The sequence below is a fragment of the Rhinatrema bivittatum genome, chromosome 3, assembly GCF_901001135.1.
Source record: "Rhinatrema bivittatum chromosome 3, aRhiBiv1.1, whole genome shotgun sequence".
NCBI lineage: Eukaryota > Metazoa > Chordata > Amphibia > Gymnophiona > Rhinatrematidae > Rhinatrema > Rhinatrema bivittatum.
This window is the reverse complement of record NC_042617.1, coordinates 585,289,499-585,313,492: the sequence shown is the minus strand read 5'-3', so window position 1 is coordinate 585,313,492 and position 23,994 is coordinate 585,289,499. Positions and strand designations below refer to the sequence as shown.

Genomic DNA, 23,994 nt, shown 5'->3' with positions numbered 1-23,994 from the left:
ATCTGGGTAAAGTTACCTGGATAACTCTAATCAGATATTCAGCAGAACGACTATGTTAGCGTTTTAGTGAATATATCTGGATAACTTTTAGAACTGGTATTTTTCCGAGCAGACTTGCCCAACTAACGTTATTCAGGTGGCACTATTAGCATTGCCCGGACAAAGTGAAGACTAGGCCTGGGAAGGCGCCCATTGCCACCTCTTTTTTTTTTTAGCTGGGTAAATTATGTGCGAGTAATGAATTACTCAGATGAAATTTAGCCAGTCAGCAGGAGGAAGTATTCAAATCTCAGGTTCTGCCTGGTAACTCCAAGAGTTAGCTGGAGAAAGCATTTGAACATCAACCACAATGTGATCGGGATTCGGACTTGCAGGTTCAACTAAGGTTCTTTTTGTAAAATTAAAAATAAGTAATCTTCCATGGAAGGTGAAAGGAAACCTAGAAGGGGAGAATATGACAACAGATGGCTAAGGAGAAACCCCTCTATAGTTAAACCACCACCCCTAGACTTGGGTAGTTTTCACATTACGCTCTCTGAACAAGTACAGGGCCTAGGAATACGGATCGATGAGAACATCACAATGAAAAAAGCACATAAACAAATGAATTAAAACAGGATTGTCCAAGCTGCGAATGTTACACCGGTTGAAACCTTTACTAACATTCCAGGACTTCCGCACTGTTTTACAAACACTACTATTCTCAGACATAGGCTACTGCAACTCCCTATTACTAGGCCTACCTTCAGGTATACTAAAACCATTGCAGCAACTACAAGATGCCTCAGCAAGACTTTTATTAGGGCAAGGAATTACGACCACATCACTCCCTCGCGGATAGCTCCACACTGGCTGCCAATACAATCAAGAATCCACTATAAAGTACTAACTCTAATTTTTAACATTATCCATGACAAAACCCCCTGCTTATTAGGCATGACTCTCCAACCATACACACCACAGCTATCACTAAGATCGCAAAACAGAGGACTATTAAAGGTGCCCACAACACGGAGCACACATCGAACACCAAATAAGAGGCCCAATGTTTTCCATAGTGGGCCCCATGCTGTGGCATTATCTACCAGAGCTGTTATGTCTGATAACAGAAAGAAAGAGCTTCAAACGTAGCCCTTCAAAATGCGTATGATCTAACATAAAAATAACAATATGCAGAAAATTTCAATGTCAACAACAAAGATATTGTTAGATGAATGAGCGACAATTATAGAGAGACGTAAAGTGTATTAGGACAACTCTCTGACGGATATGTGACTGTAACTGATAAAGAACTTGTGTATCACAAACTACTATGTCAACAGTCTAGTTAACATGTTCTGTTGTGTGACTGTTGATCTTCCTTTGGAACGACCGTATACAAAATGCCCAAATAAATAAATGCGCACCACAAGGCCGGTCCAGTCCTCTTACAGTGCTTATTAGAGATGTGAATCGGAACTGAAATCCGACCCGATTCTGGTTCCGATTTACATCTCTAGTGCTTATAGACCCCAGCTGATCTCTGGCCCGTCTAGGGGTTTATCCCATGCTTTCTTGAATTCGCTTACAGTTATAGTTCAGGTCTGACATGCACAGTGAATATTTGCCCCCAGGGCTGCTGCAAGGGTCAGGCAAGCAGGGTAACTACCCTGGGCACCAGATCCTGAGAGGGGTGGTGTGACCCCCACGCTGCCCCTTTCAGTCAGACTGCGAGTCTGCAAACATATAAATCTGAACAAAAGCCGTCCTTGCCCTGGGTCCAGTTCTGTCCGGCGTCTTTTCCCCTTCTCCTCCCGTGTGTGCCCAGCTGAGGCCGATGTGTCCTGCTGGGGTCACCAGCTCTAACCATTTCCCTTCCTCCCCTCACCTCACGCTTTCATGGCGCTAACGCTGGAGTGAGGGAAAGGAAGAATAAGAATACACGCGAGGAGCCCTTGGCTTCCTTACCCGTCGTGGAGTGAAGCTTGTGGTTAGGGAGGAGCAGAGAGATTGGGGTCCGAGCTCCCCCCATGTGGGGCAGAGAGATTCAGTGCCCCTGAGCTTCGGTAAACCCTTTGCCACCATCAGTCCCTTGAGGCTAATCTTTCCCCTGCAGGGATTCCCGGGCTGCTAGCCTGGAGAGCGTGGCAGATATTTTTCTGTGCCTCTGGGGACAGTTATCCAGGTTCTCCCAACCAGAAGTAAGCAGTGCTGCACAGCTCCAGGTTCTCTGGAAACGTCTGTCTCCCGATCTCTCTCGCTCTGGGCCAGAAGATGTAATAAAGTGGCTTAGAGAGATGCAATTGATAAATGATTTTCAGTAAATAAGGTGGCACTCAGCAGAGCTTTACCCGCAGTTGTGAGCTCCTTTTTTATGCGCCGATGTTACTCCCGATGAAGCATGGAGTGCGTGGAAACCACTGCGCCCCGTTTAGCAGCCTTGCCTTGCAAACGAGGGAGGGCATTAACCACTCCCCCTCAGTGCAGAGAGGAGCACTGGCTTGACTCGTGGGAATGTAACTCCCGGTCAGAGGTGGAGTAAGGGTTTCCGGCACTAGGGTCAGTCTATAGGCAGAAGCCAGAGTCCTGGCACTGGGGCCCAGCCAAAGCATTTTTAGTGCGCACAAATCATTTTATGCGCTCGAATCGTGTGTTGTGTGTATAAAGACCTCTTATACGCACAAAACTTGTTTTGTGCACATAAATCACACCTGAGAGACACCCCCCCACCAAGTTAAAATGTGTAATTAGCCTGTGCTGAACGCAGGTTTTAACTCGGGGTTTGTGTGCCCGTTTTCCAGTCCGCACGCTGTTTTAACTCTCTCTGCGTTGTCGTATCATTAGCTTACTGCATCCAGAGTTAAACGTTTTTTTTATTTAAATACGTGCAATAAGAAAATGTGCGCGGAGTTCCCCTGCCCCGATTTTAACCCACACCTTATTACGTTGGGAACTCTCTTTGGCGTGGCTGCGTGGTTTCGTAATCCGAGCTTTTGGTAATCTTGAGGTTTTTCTCTGGACCTTTCTGGTGCGTTACCGCTATGAGACGTGGTCGTGCTGCGTGACCCGGGGCAGCCTGAAGATATCTTCCCACGCGTGGATCAGGATTATCACCCATCGTGCGAGGTGAGCTCCAGATCTGTGAGAGGAAAGCGCAAGCTGCATGTTCCCTCGGCACAAAGGTGGTCGGTTGGTTTGGGTTTTTGTTTTTTTGTTCGTTTTGTTTTCATTTCTTGCTGAAAAGGTTTAGCTAACGAGAATACAATTCTCTGTGACAGAAAAGCCCAGAGTCATCCGAGAAATATAAAGAGAAAGTTGATGGGACTGGCCCATGCGTCTCAGTAGCAGCCGTGCAAGAGACTTCTGGGCATCAAGGCACAGGGGGTTAACCATATCGGGAGAAAGGGATTTAAACAAGACGAGAAATGGAAGGGAAGAGAGAGGGATGGGTTGTTGGAGTCTTCCAGCTTAAAGGACCAGCTCTGTGCATTGGACAGGTCTGAGTCTCCCGTCTGCTGGGAGAGAGCGCTAAGATGCCCGCTGTCCAAACGTACACAAAAGGCAATTCGTACAATAAACCTTGCCCAATCCATCATAGCAGATGGTAAAGAAAATTAATCTTCTCACGTCTACCAAGAGCAGAAAGCTTGGAAGATGCCAGAGGATCCTTCTAGGCTGCCCTGCAGTAACAATACCTTGCAGTCCTGCACACCCCCTCACCCTGGTGACCAGCAGAGAGCGTGCCCTCTCCCTCGCAGGTCCTTCTTCTCTCCGGAGCGACATCGCCTCTCTTCCTCCCCCAGGAGCCGTGTCCAAGAAAATTCAAGCAGAATCTCAAGACATGGCTGTTCAAGCAAGCATTGACCTGAACCATTCCCCGTCCCTCACCCCTCCGTCCGAAGATCCACCCTACCAAGGTCGCCCCCCCCCTAATATAAGCTCAGAATACTCTTCTCCAACTACACTTTTTTCTCCCTTTCCTCCCCTTCCTCTATGCCAACCTCCCTCTCTTTCACATTACCTTTCTCCCGCCTTGTTATTGTACATAATTCCTTCGCTTAGTCTCTCCCTGTTACAATATTTGTTTTCTGTACAAACCCTGTTACAATATTTGCACGCCGTGCAGTCCCTGTCGCTGTATTATTCCGCCCGTGTGCTACACGTAAAGCCTGTTGCTGCATTTGTGTCACCTGTAAACCGAGGTGATGTTCCCAACGTGCCGCCGGATATAAAAACACATCAAATAAACAATGGACAGAGCTTCTCAATTGCCTCATGCTTGTGCGCTGAAGAAACCGATGAGGGAATTCAGGGGGTGTACCGCGCGTTGCAGACAAGGTGATGCAGGCCGGTCCCGGTTTTTGAGCTTCCATTCCAACGCATCGTGGTATTTTTTTTAGCGCTGTTTCTTGTTTGCAGTCAGCACTTCCAGATACCACGGTGCATCATGGGGAGGGAGTGTGGGGAAAAGTAGGAGTGACCTAAAGCAACCCTTGGGGAAACTGGGTCACATCCCGTGTCTCTAATGCTGCGTTCAAGGTCAAGACCCGGGTGGTTGTGCGAGACTGAACGTTTTTCCGCTGCTGTTTTTTTTTCTTGCAGGTGACAGCAGGCTGCAATTCCTGGTGCTGGTGACCGGCTGCACGTCGGTGGGCAGGATCCTGGACGCGGAAGTGTACAAAATCACAGCCGCGGACTTTTGTGCCCTCCAAGAGGGCACCAAGGAAGAGGAGCGGGTCGCCGCGCTCCGGAAAATCCTCAGCTCCGGGATGTGCTACTTCTCCTGGCCTAACGCGGGATCCAGCTTTGACCTGACCGTGCGGGCGCAGAAGCAGAGCGCTGAGGGCAGCAAGGAGGCGGGCAGCTGCTTCTTCTGGTTAGTATTACCTTCTGTCTTCTGGCGGGAGAGGAGAAGCCTGGCTGAGTTATTCTATTCGAGCCGAGGGCTAAACCTGATTTTATTTTTGTAAAAGCGTATTGCAAGCTTTTCATGTAGAAAATTTATCTTGCAGCAAAAACAGTATTAAGGTTCTCCTTATGTACAGATTTTTAGCTTAATCTGGAGGAGGCAGGGGTGTGTGTGTGTGTAGTTTCTGGAACATTCTTCCATTTAGGCACTTTCCCACCACGATGAACCTAAGATGCGCCCTGCTGGGGCAGAGCAAGGTCTATGGAGCCCAGCATCCTGTCTCCGACGGTGGCCAGACTGAGTCACTGGGAGGTACTCAGCAGATCCCAAAGAGCTGATCCATTTCCTGTTGCAGTGGTTTTCCCAAGTCCACCTGGCTAGTAATTATTATGTAACTCCTGAAATACAAATATATGTTGGAAATGTATATATTTTTTTTAAATGCTTGGTGTTGCCATAATAAAAAGCACACATCTTTTTTTTTTAGTTCAAAAAGAGTTAAAATATAAGAAATGTGTATTAGGATAAAAAAGGAAGAACCCTGGGGAATGGGACAGACTAAACAAGGGTTCAGCATACCATTTTAAGGGATTAACTTGCTACCATTTAACTGCTTTAAACTTGCATTTAAAATGATAAAGGGGATGGAACAGCTCCCCTATGAGGAAAGACTAAAGAGGTTAGGACTTTTCAGCTTGGAGAAGAGACGGCTGAGGGGGGATATGATAGAGGTCTTTAAGATCATGAGAGGTCTTGAACGAGTAGATGTGACTCGGTTATTTACACTTTCGAATAATAGAAGGACTAGGGGGCATTCCATGAAGTTAGCAAGTAGCACATTTAAGACTAATCGGAGAAAATTCTTTTTCACTCAACGCACAATAAATCTCTGGAATTTGTTGCCAGAGGATGTGATTAGTGCAGTTAGTGTAGCTGGGTTCAAAAAAGGTTTGGATAAGTTCTTGGAGGAGAAGTCCATTAACTGCTATTAATCAAGTTTACTTAGGGAATAGCCACTGCTATTAATTGCATCAGTAGCATGGGATCTTCTTAATGTTTGGGTACTTGCCAGGTTCTTATGGCCTGGATTGGCCACTGTTGGAAACAGGATGCTGGGCTTGATGGACCCTTGGTCTGACCCAGCAGGGCAATTTCTTATGTTCTTATGTTGCATTGTTCTAAATCCTATTGGCCAGGCCCTTGGCAAGGCAATCGGAGGTAAACTTTTTCTGGAAAGGCCTTGTAAGCCGATAGATGTGCTGAGGAAGGGTCATTAAGTCCTTCTTTGCCTCATAACCAGCAGAATGATCTCATTAATGCTCTGATCGTAGGGAGTGGAACCAGGGTGCTGGGCTTTGCTCGCCTCCTCTCTCCTCCCTCAGGCTGCATCAGAAAAACCTCAAGTCTCTTGGAAGCCCCCTGAACTTAAACATTTTGTCTGCTTCTAAAGGAGGACGAAATAATTTGGGATTAAACATTCACGAGCATTTCTGAGGCAGCCGAGCACACACAAACAAACAAAAAAAGATTTTAGCAATTCTGAAGCTTGACAAGTAGTTGGAATCAGGACCAGTCTGAAACGGCCGAGCAGTAACCGCATTGCCGAGGCCTTGATGATTTGACAGCTGCCTTCATAAGTGCCAGACTTGTGTGAATTCAGCTGTTTTTCCCGTGTTGGGTACACTATGTCCACCGTATGCTGAAATCCATGACGTTAATACTTTTCATGTTCTACTGCAAAATAATAATAATAAAATAGTGAGCTGCAGTATTTGGAAGGCTGAGGTTCTCTCCCGGCCCTGCTGCAGGATCCGAGCTCACAGCCCTGTGGAGGGTGGGCAAGGAATCCCCATGAATGACGCTGCCTTCCAGTAGTATTCAGGATGGGCGCATGCAAGGTTCGGAAGGGACCTCCCTAACTGCAATGGCAGCGATTGGGTTATAGAGAGGGAAGGAGGGTGGTGGGCTCTAATTGGGGAACAACCCCTGGCTGTCTGCTCTGCTCTCGTTTTATTACCTGCTTTTCTGTGTCATTTGATGTTACCTGGAGTGGGATCTAAATCTTTATAAGGCTATGAATGATGGAACATGACTTACCCACCTCTCACCTCCTGTCGTAAATGGCAGTGAATGGCGTTGGGGCCTTGTTCTTCTGGACTGGAAGCTCAGGGGTGTGGCGAAGGTGAGCCAGGCCAAACCCCTCCTGCCCCCTTTTCCAAAGAAACAAAAAAATCTACTGACTGGGACAGAGACTTTATCCACATGTGCCAAATTTCAGAGCCCTCCCCCCTCCGTTTCCCGCACCCACATTTTTTTTGTGAAACATCAAGGAAGCAGATATCAAGACGATACAGAACTAAAAGAAATCTCTGCATCCTACAGGGTGGCCCATGGAAAAGTAGCCCACTTCCAATACCAGTGCCACGCGGGCAGGCTACGTTTCCATGGAATGGAAGCCGCATCTCTTATGGATGCTTCTGTGACTTTTTGTGTCATCCTCGTACTATTGCTATGAAAGCTTTTGGCTAGCAGCAGACTCTGCATAGTCCTCCTTGTGTGTCTTGGTACTGTTTGTTCCTCCTATTCCCCCGCCTCTTTTTTTTTAATGAGAAGCGCTGTACTAGCAAGATGCACCATTGGATGTCATTAAGTCTGATCCCACAAACCAAACGGTGGTTCGGTGCACAGATTACACACAAATGAGGGAAAACAAAAGATCTAAATGTGTGCTGTGTCAGCATTTAATGTGGATGCATATGATCCAAGAGATTTTCAATAACTTCAAGGAGATGAATGCATCTCATCATAAATATAGGGAAAATGTCCTTTTAATCAGAGATCCTGATTGAAACACACACATAAATCTGTTCACTCAAACCCCCAGCAATGAACAGGTTGAACAGTTGTTCTCTAATGAGTTTATATTTAACAGTTCAGGAATGAACACCATTATATTTTTTTTCTTTTTATTAAGTCTGATCCCTCCATGTTTGAGAGAGTACTGTTAACACTGCCACATTTTTTATAGATTGTTAGATAATGCCTCAGTACTACCCCTAATCCCCTCTAAAGGTGTTAACCCCCAGGTCACCTGAAGGTCCTGCTAAGTACTGCTCCAACCCCTTCTGCATCTGCATATGTGCCCCTATACTGGCAACCTCCCATTCATCAACTGAATTGCTGCTTGCCTCCGAAAAAGTACTCTACCCCACAAATTATCTCTTAGTGGTTTCTAGGGACATTGCATCCTCCTAGAAATGACACATACAGACCAAACACAAAAATACTGGGATCACCCAGTGGGTCATTGATCAGACACAGAGCTAACAAACTAAGAAAAAGGAGGAACATGAAAAATACAACTTAAGAACATAAGAACATAAGAAATTGCCATGCTGGGTCAGACCAAGGGTCCATCAAGCCCAGCATCCTGTTTCCAACAGAGGCCAAACCAGGCCACAAGAACCTGGCAATTACCCAAACACCTAGAAGATCCCATGCTACTGATGCAATTAATAGCAGTGACTATTCCCTAAGTAAACTTGATTAATAGCAGTTAATGGACTTCTCTTCCAAGAACTTATCCAAACCTTTTTTGAACCCAGCTACACTAACTGCACTAACCATATCCTCTGGCAACAAATTCCAGAGATTTATTGTGCGTTGAGTGAAAAAGAATTTTCTCCGATTAGTCTTAAATGTGCTACTTGCTAACTTCATGGAATGCCCCCTAGTCCTTCTATTATTCGAAAGTGTAAATAACAGAGTCACATCTACTCGTTCAAGACCTCTCATGATCTTAAAGACCTCTATGATATCCCCCCTCAGCCGTCTCTTCTCCAAGCTGAACAGCCCTAACCTCTTCAGCCTTTCCTCATAGGGGAGCTGTTCCATCCCCTTTATCATTTTGGTTGCCCTTCTCTGTACCTTCTCCATTGCAACTATATCTTTTTTGAGATACGGCGACCAGAATTGTACACAGTATTCAAGGTGTGGTCTCACCATGGAGCGATATAGAGGCATTATGACATTTTCCGTTTTATTAACCATTCCCTTCCTAATAATTCCTAACATTTTATTTGCTTTTTTGACTGCTGCAGCACACTGAGCCGACGATTTCAATGTATTATCTACTATGACACCTAGATCTCTTTCTTGGGTGGTAGCTCCTAATATGGAACCTAACATCGTGTAACTACAGCTAGGGTTATTTTTCCCTATATGCAACACCTTGCACTTGTCCACATTAAATTTCATCTGCCATTTGGATGCCCAATCTTCCAGTCTTGCAAGGTCCTCCTGTAATGTATCACAGTCTGCTTGTGATTTAACTACTCTGAATAATTTTGTATCATCTGCAAATTTGATAACGTCACTCATCGTATTCCTTTCCAGATCATTGATATATATATTGAAAAGCACCGGTCCAAGTACAGATCCCTGAGGCACTCCACTGTTTACCCTTTTCCACTCAGAAAATTGACCATTTAGTCCTACTCTCTGTTTCCTGTCTTTTAACCAGTTTGTAATCCACGAAAGGACATCGCCTCCTATCCCATGACTTTTTAGTTTTCGTAGAAGCCTCTCATGAGGGACTTTGTCAAACGCCTTCTGAAAATCCAAATACACTACATCTACCGGTTCACCTTTATCCACATGTTTATTAACCCCTTCAAAAAAATGAAGCAGGTTTGTTAGGCAAGACTTCCCTTGGGTAAATCCATGTTGACTGTGTCCCATTAAATCATGTCTTTCTATATGCTCTACAATTTTGATCTTGAGGATAGTTTCCACTATTTTTCCCGGCACTGAAGTTAGGCTCACTGGTCTATAGTTACCCGGATCACCCCTGGAGCCTTTTTTAAATATTGGGGTTACATTGGCCACCCTCCAGTCTTCAGGTACAATGGATGATTTTAATGATAGGTTACAAATTTTAACTAATAGGTCAGAAATTTCATTTTTGAGTTCCTTTAGTACCCTGGGATGCATACCATCCGGTCCAGGTGACTTGCTACTCTTTAGTTTGTCAATCTGGCCTACTACATCTTCCAGGTTGACAGTGATTTCGTTCAGTTCGTCTGACTCATCACCCCTGAAAACCAACTCCGGAACTGGTATCTCCCCAACATCCTCACTAGTAAACACGGAAGCAAAGAATTCATTTAGTCTTTCTGCAATGGCCTTATCTTCCCTAAGAGCCCCTTTAACCCCTCGGTCATCTAATGGTCCAACCGACTCCCTCACAGGTTTCTTGCTTTGGATATATTTAAAAAAGTTTTTATTATGAGTTTTTGCCTCTATGGCCAACTTCATTTCAAATTCTCTCTTCGCTTGTTTTATCAATGTTTTACACTTGACAATGCTTATGTTTTATCCTATTTTCTTCAGATGGATCTTTCTTCCAATTTTTGAAGGATGATTTTTTGGCTAAAATAGCCTCTTTCACCTCACCTTTTAACCATGACGGTAATCGTTTTGCCTTCCTTCCACCTTTCTTAATGCGTGGAATACATATGGACTGCGCCTCTAGGATTGTATTTTTAAACAATGTCCAAGCCTGTTGAACACTTTTAACCTTTGCAGCTGCACCTTTCAGTTTTTTTCTGACTATTTTCCTCATTTTATCAAAGTTTCCCTTTTGAAAGTTTAGTGTTAGAGCTGCAGATTTACTTATTGTCCCCCTACCAGTTATTAGTTTAAATTTGATCATGTTATGATCACTGTTGCCAAGTGGCCCCACCACCGTTACCTCTCTCACCAAATCCTGTGTTCCACTAAGAATTAAATCTAAAATAGCTCCCTCTCTTGTTGGTTCCTGAACCAATTGCTCCATGAAACAATCATTTATTACATCCAGGAACTTTATATCTCTAGCAAGTCCTGATGTTACATTTACCCAGTCAATATTGGGGTAATTGAAATCTCCCATTATTATTGCACTGCCAAATTGGTTTGCTTCCCTGATTTCTCTTAGCATTTCATCATCTGTCTGACCATTTTGTCCAGGTGGACGGTAGTATACTCCTATCACTATACTCTTACCCAACACACATGGGATTTCTACCCATATAGATTCTACTGAGCATTTAGTCTCTTGTATGATCTTTAGCCTGTTGGACTCTATACCCTCCCGGACATAAAGTGCCACACCCCCACCAAGTTGATCCTCCCTATCATTGCGATATAATTTGTACCCTGATATAGCACTGTCCCATTGGTTATCCTCCTTCAACCAAGTTTCTGTGATGCCAATTATGTCAATCTCATCATTTGCTGCTATACACTAACTCTTCCATCTTACTTCTTAGACTTCTGGCATTGGCATATGGACATTTCAAAGTGTGTTTTTTGTTTGTTTTAACAACCTGCTTTTCAGTTGTTTGGGATAATTCGGAAATCATTAGTTTTGGTGATTTTTTACATATAGGCATATGGACTATATTTGCTTTTAATGGAACCTCTCTGTTGGGATGCCCTAACTCTTCTGTTTCATTAGTATCCTTCAAGGATACATTTCTCCGAACCATGCACTGCTGAGTGACTGTCGGCTTTCCCCTTTGTTCTAGTTTAAAAGCTGCTCTATCTCCTTTTTGAAAGTTAGTGCCAGCAGCTTGGTTCCACTCTGGTTAAGGTGGAGCCCATCCTTTCGGAAAAGTCTCCCCTTTCCCCAAAAGTTTCCCCAGTTCCTTACAAAGCTGAATCCCTCTTCCCTACACCATCGTCTCATCCACGCATTGAAACTCTGGAGCTCTGCCTGCCTCTGGGGTCCTGCACGTGGAACAGGAAGCATTTCAGAGAATGCCACCCTGGAGGTTCTGGATTTTAGCTTCTGACCTAATATCCTAAATTTGGCTTCCAGAACCTCTCTCCCACACTTTCCTATGTCGTTGCAGGAAAAGGAAAGGGGATTGTACAAAAAACATTACCCAATCAAGGCTCAGTTTAAATAAACTGCTTACGGAACCTCAAGTAACAGACTGTCCACATAATACTGTTCAAACGTAGAACAAGACCTGATGCAGGTCTGGTCAGCTGTGTTTCTCAGCCAAGACTAAAGAGTTCTGGTACATTCTCAGCTAGTTCTATAAGAACAATCACAGATCAGAAAGCCAGTGCTATGGGCTATAACACTGCAGAATGTTACAATATTAACCGTTTTTAAGGAGACTAGAGGACGTGCAGTCCAAACATCACTTTGGATTTAATGCAGCAAGATTAACCCCTTCAGTCCTGGCTGACACAAAGGGTAGATTCCAGCTGTCTGGTACTATAAAAATACTGCAGAATCTTACCCAAAGCAGAATAGCACTTAGAGAGGTTAGCCTGGAAATTTCTAAAGGAAGGGCGTTCTCATTGACGACAACAAAAGACCCATGGCAAAACCAAAGGAGTCACATGGGGGGCATAGATCTCAATTTCACCAAGATATAGGTATATGAGATGGAAAGGCACAGTGACAGCAGTATGACTCAGGAAGCGGCGTCTTTCTCCTTGAACGTCTGTGTGTGTTACTACAGTTTTAATGAGCAGAGAAGCACAATGAAAGGAAAGTGAAAGACGCGGCTGTCTGCATAGTGTAAGATGATGCCCTCAGAGTGACAGTAATACACCCAGCATCCATGCAGGGGAGCAAAGCAGTGCTGGTAAATAAATATCAGGTGATAATGAATAAATAAAAGCAGAGACATGCTGGTTGGAGACTTGATTTAATTTGATAAGACTCTCTTTAATAATAATAATTACCCAGAATAATGGGATATAAAAACCAGGCTTTATCTGATTCTTTAGGTCAGCTGTCGTCGGCTCTGGCAAGATGCACGTTAAGGCTTCTTTGGGCTTCCAGTTCAGTTGGCGCAACCTCCTACTAGGGCTACAGTCTCACAAGCTTTCATTTCTCGCTCGTCTGGGGATTTTCATCTCCCTTGCGGCTAGCCAGGACCCCCTGTGACAGTCCCTCAACCAGATCACAGACCTCAGCTCACTCTGGAAATCGATGCATGTGCACCCTGAATCTTATTATTGTGCAATAGCTGGGACTCCCTCCCTCCCCTGCTGGGGTGTCTCTGCAGCATGGCTAGTGCAAGCCACAGAAAGCAGGCTGGAGAAGCGAGTCCTGATCTCCTGCATGGCCGTGTGGAGCACTGCCAGGAGAGCTAGCCTGAGAGGCTCTCTTGCTGGAGGCTGTTCTGTGTTTGACCTGCCCAGGACTGTCTGCTTGCAGATGAGACTGTTCCAGAACAGAGGCCAGCTCTCGGTCCAGCTCTTCTGCTGGCATAGATTGCCGTGCAACGTAAACCAGCTGCTTTTGGACAACACTGACCCAAAATCCCCGTGCTAGACTCTGTAATGGGAAATGGACCCAGCCAACATCTCTGATATCCTAAGTCAAACAGAGCTTGTGTGTTCCCTGTTATAAATGTTAATTGTAGGTCAGAAGCCTCCCCAGACATTGGATTAGGATTTGTTAATAGGATCACAGAAGGCTTGCAAGGGGTGAGAAGGTGAAACCCAGCTAAAACTGGTGTTCATTTCAAGTTTTTACTTTTTGGAGAGGAAAGGGCTGATGTTCTGGTCTGGCATCTCTCTCCTTGCTGGATTCCCATGACACTGGCAGTCATTTTGTCAGCCTGTGTCCGTCATGCAAGGATTAAGAGGATACCAGAGTGTCTGTAAGTACCTCAGATGGGATTAGTACTAGTTGTGGCTTGTGTGTAAGAGGACCCCCAAATATGCCTCTCACGAGCAGTTTTGTCCCTGGTTAGTATGGCGGTTCCGGCCTCGACAGGTCATCCTGCCAGCCATGGGTGTTAGATCTCACCGGACCCTGCCCTGTAGCGTTACGTCGGTGTACGGTAGGCATGTACTGTAGTGTATCACTCCCCCTTGAGAAGGGTTGTAAATGAGTATAAAATCCCTGCACCCATGTGATACAATGAGAGGGTCCAAAACTTGGGGAGTCTAGAATCAGCCTTAGAACAGGGTTGAAGGACCTTGTCTTTCTACGAGGAAAGTCTGGGAGAAGAGGGGGGAGGAGGAGAACTGCAGTATACCAGGAGAGGGAAATCCCAGGAGGTCCAGAGTATGCTGAAGGGAAAAGTTCCAAGAAAAATAAATGAATCTGAGGGGGGACCCAAGAGAGAAGAGAGATGCTTCAGAGTCATTGGGTGATAAAAGGGGATGAAAGGGCCTCCCCTATGAGGAAAGGCTAAAGAGGTTAGGGCTTTTTGGCCTGGAGAAGAGATGGCTGATATGAGAGAGATGTATAAAATCATGAGTGGAATAAAACTGCTGATGTAAATCGGTTATTTGCTCTTTCAAAAAATACAAAGACTAGGGGACATAGACATTCTATGAAGTTAGTACGTAGCACATTCAAAACAAATTAGAGAAAATTAATTTTTACTCAATGCACAATTAAACTCTGGAATTCATTGCTGGAGGATGTGGTTAAGGCAGTTAGTGTAGTTGGTTTTATAAGAGGTTTGGACAAGCTCCTGAGGAGAAGTCAATACATATTTTATAAACCGAGTAGATTTAAGAAATAACCACTACTTATCACTGTGAGATAACAGCATAGGACCTATTTACAGTTTGGGATCTTGTCGGGTACTTGTGATCTGGATTGGTCACTGTTGGAAACAGGATACAAGGCTTGAGGGGAAACCTCCGTCTTAAGTTCTTAGTGTGCCAGATAGGTGTCGGAGGAAAGAGAGCCAGTCTGGGAATATCCACAGGCTCAAAGTCTGATCCTGCAGGTGAGTCTGAGGCTCCAGAGACAGAGAGAGGAGCTGAATGAAGTTAAGCCCAGGGTGGAAGGACACCTTCCCTGAGAGCTGACCTGCTTGGGATTGAATGAAGAGAAGTAGTGAAGGAAACGGAGGTCTGTTTTTTGGAGTTTGTGAGCGGGGCAGTATTCTCTGGTGCACTTGTATTGGACTTTAAACCAAAGACTTTATTTTGAAGAATGGACAGCGTTATTTTCTGCTGTGACTGACTGACATGCAGAAGAGCCCCAGAATGAAGAACAACCCTACCGGCCTTGAAAAGACTCCCTGCTCTCGCCGCCCCCTCCCCCCCCCCCTTCCAGAAACCCCAGGAAGTCATAGCGCTTTGTGTGACCTGTGACCCTCCCCATATGCCACCATGCCCATGAACTGACCGGGTTGGGGGCATAAGAACATAAGATATACCATACTAGGTCATAATTAGGGTCCATCAAGCCCAGTATCCTGTTTCCAACAGTGGCCAATCCAGGTCACAAGTACCTGGCAGGATCCCAAACATTAAATAGATCTCAAGCTACTATTGCTTATTAATTACCGTCATAAAAATTGATGGATTTATCCTCTAGGAACTTATCCAAACCTTTTCTAAACCCGGTTACACTAAATGTTGTAACCACATCCCCTGGCAATGAATTCCAGAGCTTAACTGTGCACTGAGTGAAAAAGAGTTTTCTTCAGTTTGTTTTAAATGTGCTACTTGCTAACTTCATGGAGTTCCCCCTGGTCCTTCTGTTATCTGGGAGAGTAAATAACCGATTCACATTAACTTGTTCAAGTCCTTTCATGATTTTGTAGACCTCATAGGGCAGCCGTTCCATGTCCCTTATCATTCTGGTCGCACTTCTCTGCACTTTCTCTGCACTTTCTCCACTCTCTCCACTTTCTCCACCGCCTTTCTGAGAGGCGGTGACCAGAATTGCACACAGTACTCCAGGTGAGTTGGGGGTGGGCTTGGCCCTCCGAAAGCCATGCGTAAACAGAATTATAATTACAATACAGTAAGCCTCCCAATCCAAATCAGCACTCAACCTATGAAAAAGCAGCGCTGCAAACATTACACCAGGCTCAAAACTGCCAATACACCTCCTATTAGGAAAACAGAGCAAACCCTGCGCAGAAAGGTCACACCAGCACGCTGGGGGCCAAGGAATCGCCATGCACAGTACCAAACTGCCTCCTGTTTTCAAGAGATGGAAAAGTCCTCTTTGAGGGGCAGAGCCAGTGCTAGGGGTGGCTGTAAAGTGACTGCCCAGGGTACCAAACTGGGAGGACATCTCACTGTCCTTTTCAGTCTCTATGCGAGCCCAAAAGGGGACGTCAAAAGCAACCTTAGCCCAGCACCTGCTCTGCATGGAGCGGGGGGGGCCAAATGCCGATCTCTCTCTCCCTCTCCCTCTCTCTCTCTCTCCTCTCTCTCTCCCTCTCTCTCTCCTTCCTCCCCCTCTCCCTCTCTCCTCTCTCTCTCCCTCTCTCCCTCTCCCTCTCTCTCCTCTCTCTCTCCTCCCTCTCCTCTCCCTCTCCCTCTCTCTCTCCTCTCCCTCTCTCTCTCTCTCCTCCCCACGAGTCCATCTCAATCCTGCTACATTTCTCCCATGCTTCTCTCCACAACCCTAGTATGACATCGCTCACAAGAACTATGATGGCTGCTCTGCAGCCCCTCTCTTCACGCTCTGCCCAGCATCAGTATCCCCCGACACCCTTTCTCCCCCCCCCCCCCCCATCTCCTCCTACCTCTCTGCCATTCATTTTCCCCCCATCCCATTCATCAGCTCTGGTTCTGTCACTATCCTCTCTCTCTCTCTCTCTCTACCCCACCTCCTACCCTGGCATTATTTCTGGCTCTGCCATCTCTTCTTCCCACCTATGGCTTTCTCACACCTTCCCACCTATGGCTTTCTCACACCTTCTCTCATGGCCCATCCACTCCCCACACAATTTCACACTCAGAACCCTCTCATGCAAGCCCCCCCCCCCCCAATCCTGATCCTTTCTCCTCCCCACTGTAGCCATGGCTCCCTCGTGCTTGCCGCAGAACACACAAACGGCATTGACCTTGCAGAGGAATAAGGTGCCAGGCGGTCCGATCTGCATTGTTGACGTCGGAGAGATGGGGAGGAAAATGACATTTACCCGCTCCTCACCATCCCCACAACATTCAGCTCCTCCTTGTGCTGTCCAGCGATATTCAAAACCCTCCTCACTTACTCCCAGCATTCACCTCTCTTCATGTCACGCCCCCAGAAGCATTCATCCCCTCATGGACCACTCTTCCTTCCTAATAGTTGGGTGCCTACGGGGAGGAGTTAGGTGCTCAGCACTGAGTTTCAGTATTGGGCAACTATCTTAGGACATCTAGGCAAACAAATTGCAGGCCTAAATTTAAGTACCTAAGTTTGGCTGAAAATAGGTGCCTAACTCAGATACTTAGATGTCCATTTTCAGTGAATAGGCAGCTATCAGACAGAGCAATGCAATAAGGTAAGTTTAGCAGAACGCAGTTCTACCTCTAGTTATGCGTGCATTTTGTGTGTGTAAACCTTACTTCCGACGCAGCAAGGAGTTTTATGTGCATAAAATGTGCCTGCAAAACTGTGCGTTCTCTTTAGAACCCGTGAATGGAAATTCCATGCACACGAGGGCATTAAACCCCCAGTATAGAGAGATGGGCCTGCTCAAGGTTTTGTTAGTGCTGGATACTTTTCTCCTGGCCACAAGTAAAGTTTCTAGAGCGATGTGGGTGAGCGATCAGGACACAGCCAAGTCATGACTGCAGTTTAGCCTTCAGTTGCACTGCCTGTCAGGACTCATCCTTCTATCACGTAGTAAATACTAAAAATGCCCCTGCCTGCCCCAAATAAAAGAATCAAAATTACCAGCCGCTGCACTTTCCCTGTTTAAACAGATGGCGATGTTATGCTCGGCCATATGAAGTGGTGATGAGATTTCCAGTCTTCGGTCCAATTGTTTAGACACATTATCTGTTTTTGCTTTTGGGAGGAACGAGACCCAGAGTTACAGAGAGGGGAAGCAATGCACAAATGAGAAGAACTTTTAGGAGAATGTTTTTATTTCTTTAGTCCCCACAATTGATAGTGGGGAGTAAATAAAATACAATCCCTGGTGTCTAGGGTACCCCACAACTCCCCACATGGCCTAAGTCCAAACCCCAGACGTTGCCCCTGTCACATGATAGAGGCAAAGTCAGATCAGCGCCATTTTGAAAAATTACATTGACCTGTCTCAGGGGTAGGGGGGTGCTCCAGGCCTCCGCTGGCTATTGAAAATCCATTTTAGAGGTAGGGGGAGTTAGGAGGTTGGGGTCTGCCTGCAGCCCCCCCCCCCCCAGACTACCAAGATTATTTATTTATTTATTTATTTATTTAACATTTTTATATACCGACCTTCATGAAAGAAATTCATATCAGATCGGTTTACAAATAACATTAGTTTTTTGTGTTGGGGTACCCTAGACACCAGGGATTGTGTTCTATTTGGATGGGCTGGGGGGAGCTGGTGAGATTAAGAGGGCTTTTGTAAATATTAAGGGGAGGAGGTGGGGAAGGGTGGGCGGGCAGGGGGATCTCCAGTGACCCCCTGGGGTGACTGGTGGCCTTTAAGGGGGATGCGATTGTTTTGGGCCTCTCGCCCTTTCAGCGATGGTGACTCCAGCCGTGGTGCGACTGTTTGTCACGCGTTTGTGCCATGATAAACAATCGCACCGTGGTACTGCTGTGATAGATTGTCGGGGAGGGGCCCAATATTGCGGGGATTGCCCTCCGCATTAAACTATTGCCAGACCAGTGTGCTGAATATGAACCACCTAATCTAGGTTTGTAAATTTAGGGGGTCTTTTTTGTTTGTTTGCTGGTTTTTTAATATCGCCATCGTCGTCTTAGTAAATGACAGCAGATAAAGACCAAGATGGCCCATTCAGTCTGCCCATTTGAGAGAGTTTATGTCGCTGTGAATGAGGCGATGCCAGACTGAATGTTTTTTTATTGCATGGTGAGTGGTAATGGGCACCATCCTGGTTTTGCACTGTACCCATTCTTGGGGATGCTTCCATGGACACACAGACTGTCCCAATGATACATTTACCCAGTCAATATTGGGGTAATTTAAATCTCATCCAGAAAAATACGTTGTATCACAATTTTTTGTTTTTTAGGTGCTTGGAATTTCCACAGAAATCATTTGTGAATTTGGGACCTTCATAACACCCACGGTGCTGCAAGTTTACACGTATTGCACACCTGTGTGGGTCCTTTTTAATCATAGGTCCATTAGTCCAACTTTTGCAAAGTAATTTTTAACTTTTTTACGTTTTTCTTAAAACTCAAAGAATTGTACTTCCCTTTGTTCTTAGAGGCTGTATCGTTGTTCTGTGGATAAACAGACACGTTTCTCTATCGGTAATTGAAATCTCCCATTATTACCGCACTACCAATTTGGTTAGCTTCCCTAATTTCTCTTAGCATTTCACTGTCGTCTCACCATCGTGGCCAGGTGGATGGTAGTATACCCCTATCATTATACTCTTCCCCGACACACAAGGGTGTTGAAGGGTGGGGTTGATTCTGTCCAGGGTTTTCTTTATTACATAGAAGGACCTTAAAACTTTTCCTTGTATTGCCTTTATAGCCAAATGAACTCACTCTGAGTAGAAAGTCTACTAGGTCAGGAAAGTAGATGCTTCCTTGTCTTCATAAACTTGATGATTTAAAGGTCATGAGGTGCTGTTTTTGCATTATTTTTAATATTTTAGAGATGAGATGCAAGGTAGCCCTCTTAGGCAGCAAAACAGAGACCTAAAAAGAATGTAATAATGTCTGAACAGTACAGGTGACTGTGGCTGTGCTTCCAGGAAACGAGGTTCCAACATTGCTTTTCCACTCTGCACCCTCTAGGACTCGGAGCTGACCCTGATTGTGCATTATTTGACAGGAACCAGCAGCTGCACGTACCCTTGAAACACCACCAGGTGAGCTGCTCCGACTGGCTGCTGAAGGTGATCTGTGGGGTGGTGGAGATCCGCACTGTCTACGCCTCGCACCAGAAGGCCAAGGCCTGCCTCATCTCGCGGATCAGCTGCGTGCGAGCTGGCGCCAGGTTCCACATCCGCGGTGTGGACGACGACGGATACGTGTCGAACTTTGTTGAGACGGAGCAGGTAATGTGACTGTCTCTCTAAATAAGTGAATCCACAGGCGAACAATTATTGTACTGTTTGTAGACACAATTTAACAGCCTGCAAGTTTGGGTTTAAAAGTTTATCATGCATGGTGTGGCTTTTCATTCTTCTCCCTCTCACAGAGGGGCCGATGCAGTATAGTACAGCTCGACACGCAGTCGGACGCGTGTTTTGGACACGCTAGAATAACTCCCGATGCAGTAATGGGATCGGTGTGTCCAAACAAGCGCGCAGCTATTAGCACTCATCACATGTAAATGCCATGCAGATGAGGGTATTAGTTATTACCTCAATGCATAAAATTGCCGTGTGCCCGATTGTGCACGTTTTAACACTGAAAATTTAACGCCAGCTCCAGAGCTGTCGTCTTGCCGCGCCTCAAGAGCTCAACTAAAAAAAACAAAAATACTGCTTTTCGGTGAAGGAACTACAGAAAGCAGCAGCATAATAAAATAAAAAGGCTTGATGTAGAAAAAAATTATTTTCGGGGTGTACAGTATCCACACTCCAGGCTGTGTGTATTGTGGCGGTAAATTAGCTGCTGTGGAATAAGACGGATGCACAATTTATGCCTCGCACGTCCTTTTTAGTGCAGCAGCTCACGTGAATACTGCATCGGGCGCACAGGAGAGCTGGATGTGCCCAGTTTTCAGGCATGGTTTTTCCTGCATGATTTTGCATCGGCCCCAAAGAGTTTGCCGTAACTCAGCCTTCTCTTTGGCTCTTGTCTCGGGGGTGGAATCTGATGTGTGCATTTGTTGTTTTTGTTTCCATTGTCTTCCTATAGCAAAGGTTTAGGTCCTTCAGTGTTTAAATATGATCATAAAATGGCCTTAGAGCTATGGATTCAAAAGGAACCACCTACATTTCTCTTGTATTTTTCTCCCCTTTTTCTGTTTTTTTTTTCCTCCCTAATAATTCTGGAATAGAATTGCTCCATAAAAGAGTATTACCTCATCTCTGTGTGTGTGTGTATCCTCCTCTACCTCAGAAATGAATGCAAAAATGTTTGTTCTTCACTATAAAAATTTCTGAGAATGGGTGCATTCTCCCAATCTGTGGCAAATTACTGTCTCCTTCCATGGCCACCTGCAGTTTATGGGCTCTGCAAAGACTTTGTTAATCCCTGCTGAGGTAATGTCAGTGTCCGACCATAGATAAAGTCCTGACCAACAAGGAACAGCCTACATGAAACATAGAAATGACGGCAGAAGAAGACCCAAGCGGTCCATCCAGTCTGCCCAGCAAACATGTCAGTGTCCAGAGGCGAGCGTCTCTGTTCTGTTCTGTTTTGTTCTGTTTTGGTTTTCTCCCAGCATTTTTCTTTTTAAATATAATTCCTGATGCGAGCAGTTTTCTCTCAAAACACTACTATATATTTATATATTTATATATATTATATACTGTCATTCCATGTAATTTATTTATTTATTTATTTTAAATTTTTATATACCGGAATTCCTGTATGCAATACAAATCAGTCCGGTTTACAAGTAACGAAAGAGGTTGCCCTGGTCTGGGAAGTTAGACCTGGGTTTTTTTTACATAGAACATGGAAACAATAACAATAAACCATTGAACATTATTACAAGTAACTCAGAATGTAACAATAGCATTTAACAGATTTAACCTTTTTTACAAAGAACATTAGTAGCGAATATGGTCTGCAGTAGACGGTTATATAAAGGTGAATAATGACTGTTAGAATTGCGAATAAGCAAGTACGGTATGAAAATTAAGTGGCAAGGTGTTGGTGACACCCTGCAATGGTTGGATCTGAAAGTCAGAGGAGGTGCCTATTGGAAAGCTTGCCTGAAGAGCCAGGTTTTTAACCTTTTTTTGAACTCTAGTAGATTGGGTTCGAGTCGAAGGTCTGGTGGGAGCGCATTCCATTGGTGTGGTCCCGCAGTGGAGAGTGCTCTTTTTCTTAGTGTTGATTTGGCAGGAGCTGCGGCTAACGTGCCTTTGTAGGCGCTTCTGATGGGTCTGGAAGATAAGTGTGGACGAAGTTGGGTTTGTAGAGATATAGGTGCGACGTTGTGAATTGCTTTATGAATGATGGTTAATGTTTTATATAGGATTCTCTGTTTGATGGGTAGCCAGTGGAGGTTGCTCAAGATGGGGGTAATATGGTCTCTTCTCTTCGTGTTAGTTAGGATTCTGGCTGCGGCATTTTGTACTATCTGTAGGGGTTTGATGCTGTTGGAGGGGAGGCCAAGTAAGATTGAGTTGCAGTAATCAAGTTTCGAAAAAATAATGGATTGAAGAACGAGGCGAAAGTCATTGAAGTGAAGGAGTGGCTTTAGTTTCTTTAGGACCTGTAGTTTAAAGAAGCAGTCCCTGGTGGTTGTGTTTATGAATTTTTTTAGGTTAAGTTGATTGTCCAGCCATGCTCCTAGATTCCTGACGTCAGCAGAGAGCTCAATGTTTAAAGATGTGGTTTGTGTCAGGTTAGGTGTGTGGGTGTTCGGGTTGTGTGAAATCAGTAGCAACTCTGTTTTGCTGGAGTTTAGAATCAGGTTCAGGCTGGAGAGTACTTGTTTAATTGGTTGAAGACAATTCTCCCAGTAGGTGAAGGTTTTTTGAATAGATTCTGTGATAGGGATGAGGATCTGGATGTCGTCTGCATAGAGGTAATGAGTAAGTTTGAGCTGTGATAGCAGATGGCAGAGGGGGAAGAGGTAGACGTTGAACAGGGTGGGAGAGAGGGAAGAACCTTGAGGTACTCCTTGGTCTGATAGGATGGGGTTAGAATCCTTGTTATTAATTCTGACCTGGTAAAACCTGTTTGATAGGAATGATTTGAACCAACTGAGAGCTGTGCCTTTAATTCCTATGTTTGATAGTTGTTCTAGGAGTTGTGAGTGATTTACCGTGTCGAACGCTGAGGATAGGTCTAGTAGGATCAGTAAGAATGATTGTTTTTTCTCCAGGTTCAAAAGTAAATTATCAGTGAGAGAAAGCAAAAGTGACTCTGTGCTTAGTGATTTTCGAAAACCATATTGTGCAGGGGAGAGAATGTTGTATTCCTCGAGATAATCGGAAAGTTGTTTATTTACGGCTTTTTCCATCAATTTGGAGATCAGGGGCAGGTTTGCAATGGGTCTGAAGTTAGCTGGGTCCGTTAGTGATGCATTTGGTTTTTTCAGTAGGGGTTTGATGATTGCCAGTTTTAGTTGGTTAGGAACTGTGCCCATGGCCAAAGAGGTGTTGATGATTTCTGCAATAGGTTTTGCGACGGTGCTAGGGATGGCAGTGAGCAGATTAGTAGGGAGTGGGTCCGATGGATGTGCAGATGGTTTAATTTTTTTAAGTAAATTTTCAATCTCCATGGCGGATGTGGGCTCGAATGACTCTAGTCTAGAATTCAGAGTGGGTTGGTATGAGCTATGAGGTATTGGTAGAGTTTGATGGGTTGTGAGGGAGCTAGTAAGGTTTGAGATTTTTGTTTTGAAGTAGGTGGCTAATTCGTTGGCCTTGCTGAGCGCTAGTTGGTCTGGAATGGATGGTGGTGTCGGTTTGGTGAGAGATGATACGTAAGAGAATAACGCTTTAGAGTCGAAGATGAAGTTATGAATTCTTTTTGCATAGAAGTCCTTTTTTGTTTTGTGTATGGCGTTTCTGTAGGTGTTAAGGGTGGCTTTGTAGTCCAGTCTGGATGTGGGTGTAGGGTTGATTCTCCAGCTTTGTTCTTTGTTTCGTAATTTTTGTTTTAGGGCTTTGAGTTCCGGGGTGAACCATGGTTTTCTGTTGTCTCGTGCCGATTGGATTACTTTTGAGGAGGTTGGACAGAGTTGATCCGCTATTTTGTTCGTGAGTTTGATCCATGAGGTGGTGGCTGTGTTGGCGTCTGAGAGGTCTATTTGTTTGAGATCTTTGGAGCAGTGTTCTGTGAGTAACTCCAGAGAGCATGGTTTCCTGAAATGAATGGTGGTTTTGGAGATGTTTGGAGGTGGTGAGTTTTTCATTTTGAGGGTTGTGTCTATGATCTGATGGTCTGACCAGGGGATTGGTGTGCAGGTGGGATTGGTATGGATGGACCAGCTATCGTTGATAAATATGAGGTCTAATGTATGACCTGCTTTGTGGGTGGGCCCGCTGATTATTTGTGAGAATCCAAGGTGACT

General features: G+C 45.0%; 1 protein-coding gene across 4 annotated transcripts in view; it reads left to right on the top strand.

The window, feature by feature from the left end:
• The window catches only part of SYNJ2 (synaptojanin 2), a 257,365-nt gene that overhangs the window by 63,499 nt on the left and 169,872 nt on the right, over positions 1-23,994 (top strand). For all 4 annotated transcript variants that reach the window (XM_029596673.1, XM_029596671.1, XM_029596672.1 and 1 more), the window contains 2 exons: positions 4,582-4,855; positions 19,621-19,846. In XM_029596673.1, the coding sequence (XP_029452533.1) occupies positions 4,582-4,855; positions 19,621-19,846 (500 nt within the window). The remainder of the gene's footprint in view (positions 1-4,581; positions 4,856-19,620; positions 19,847-23,994) is intronic.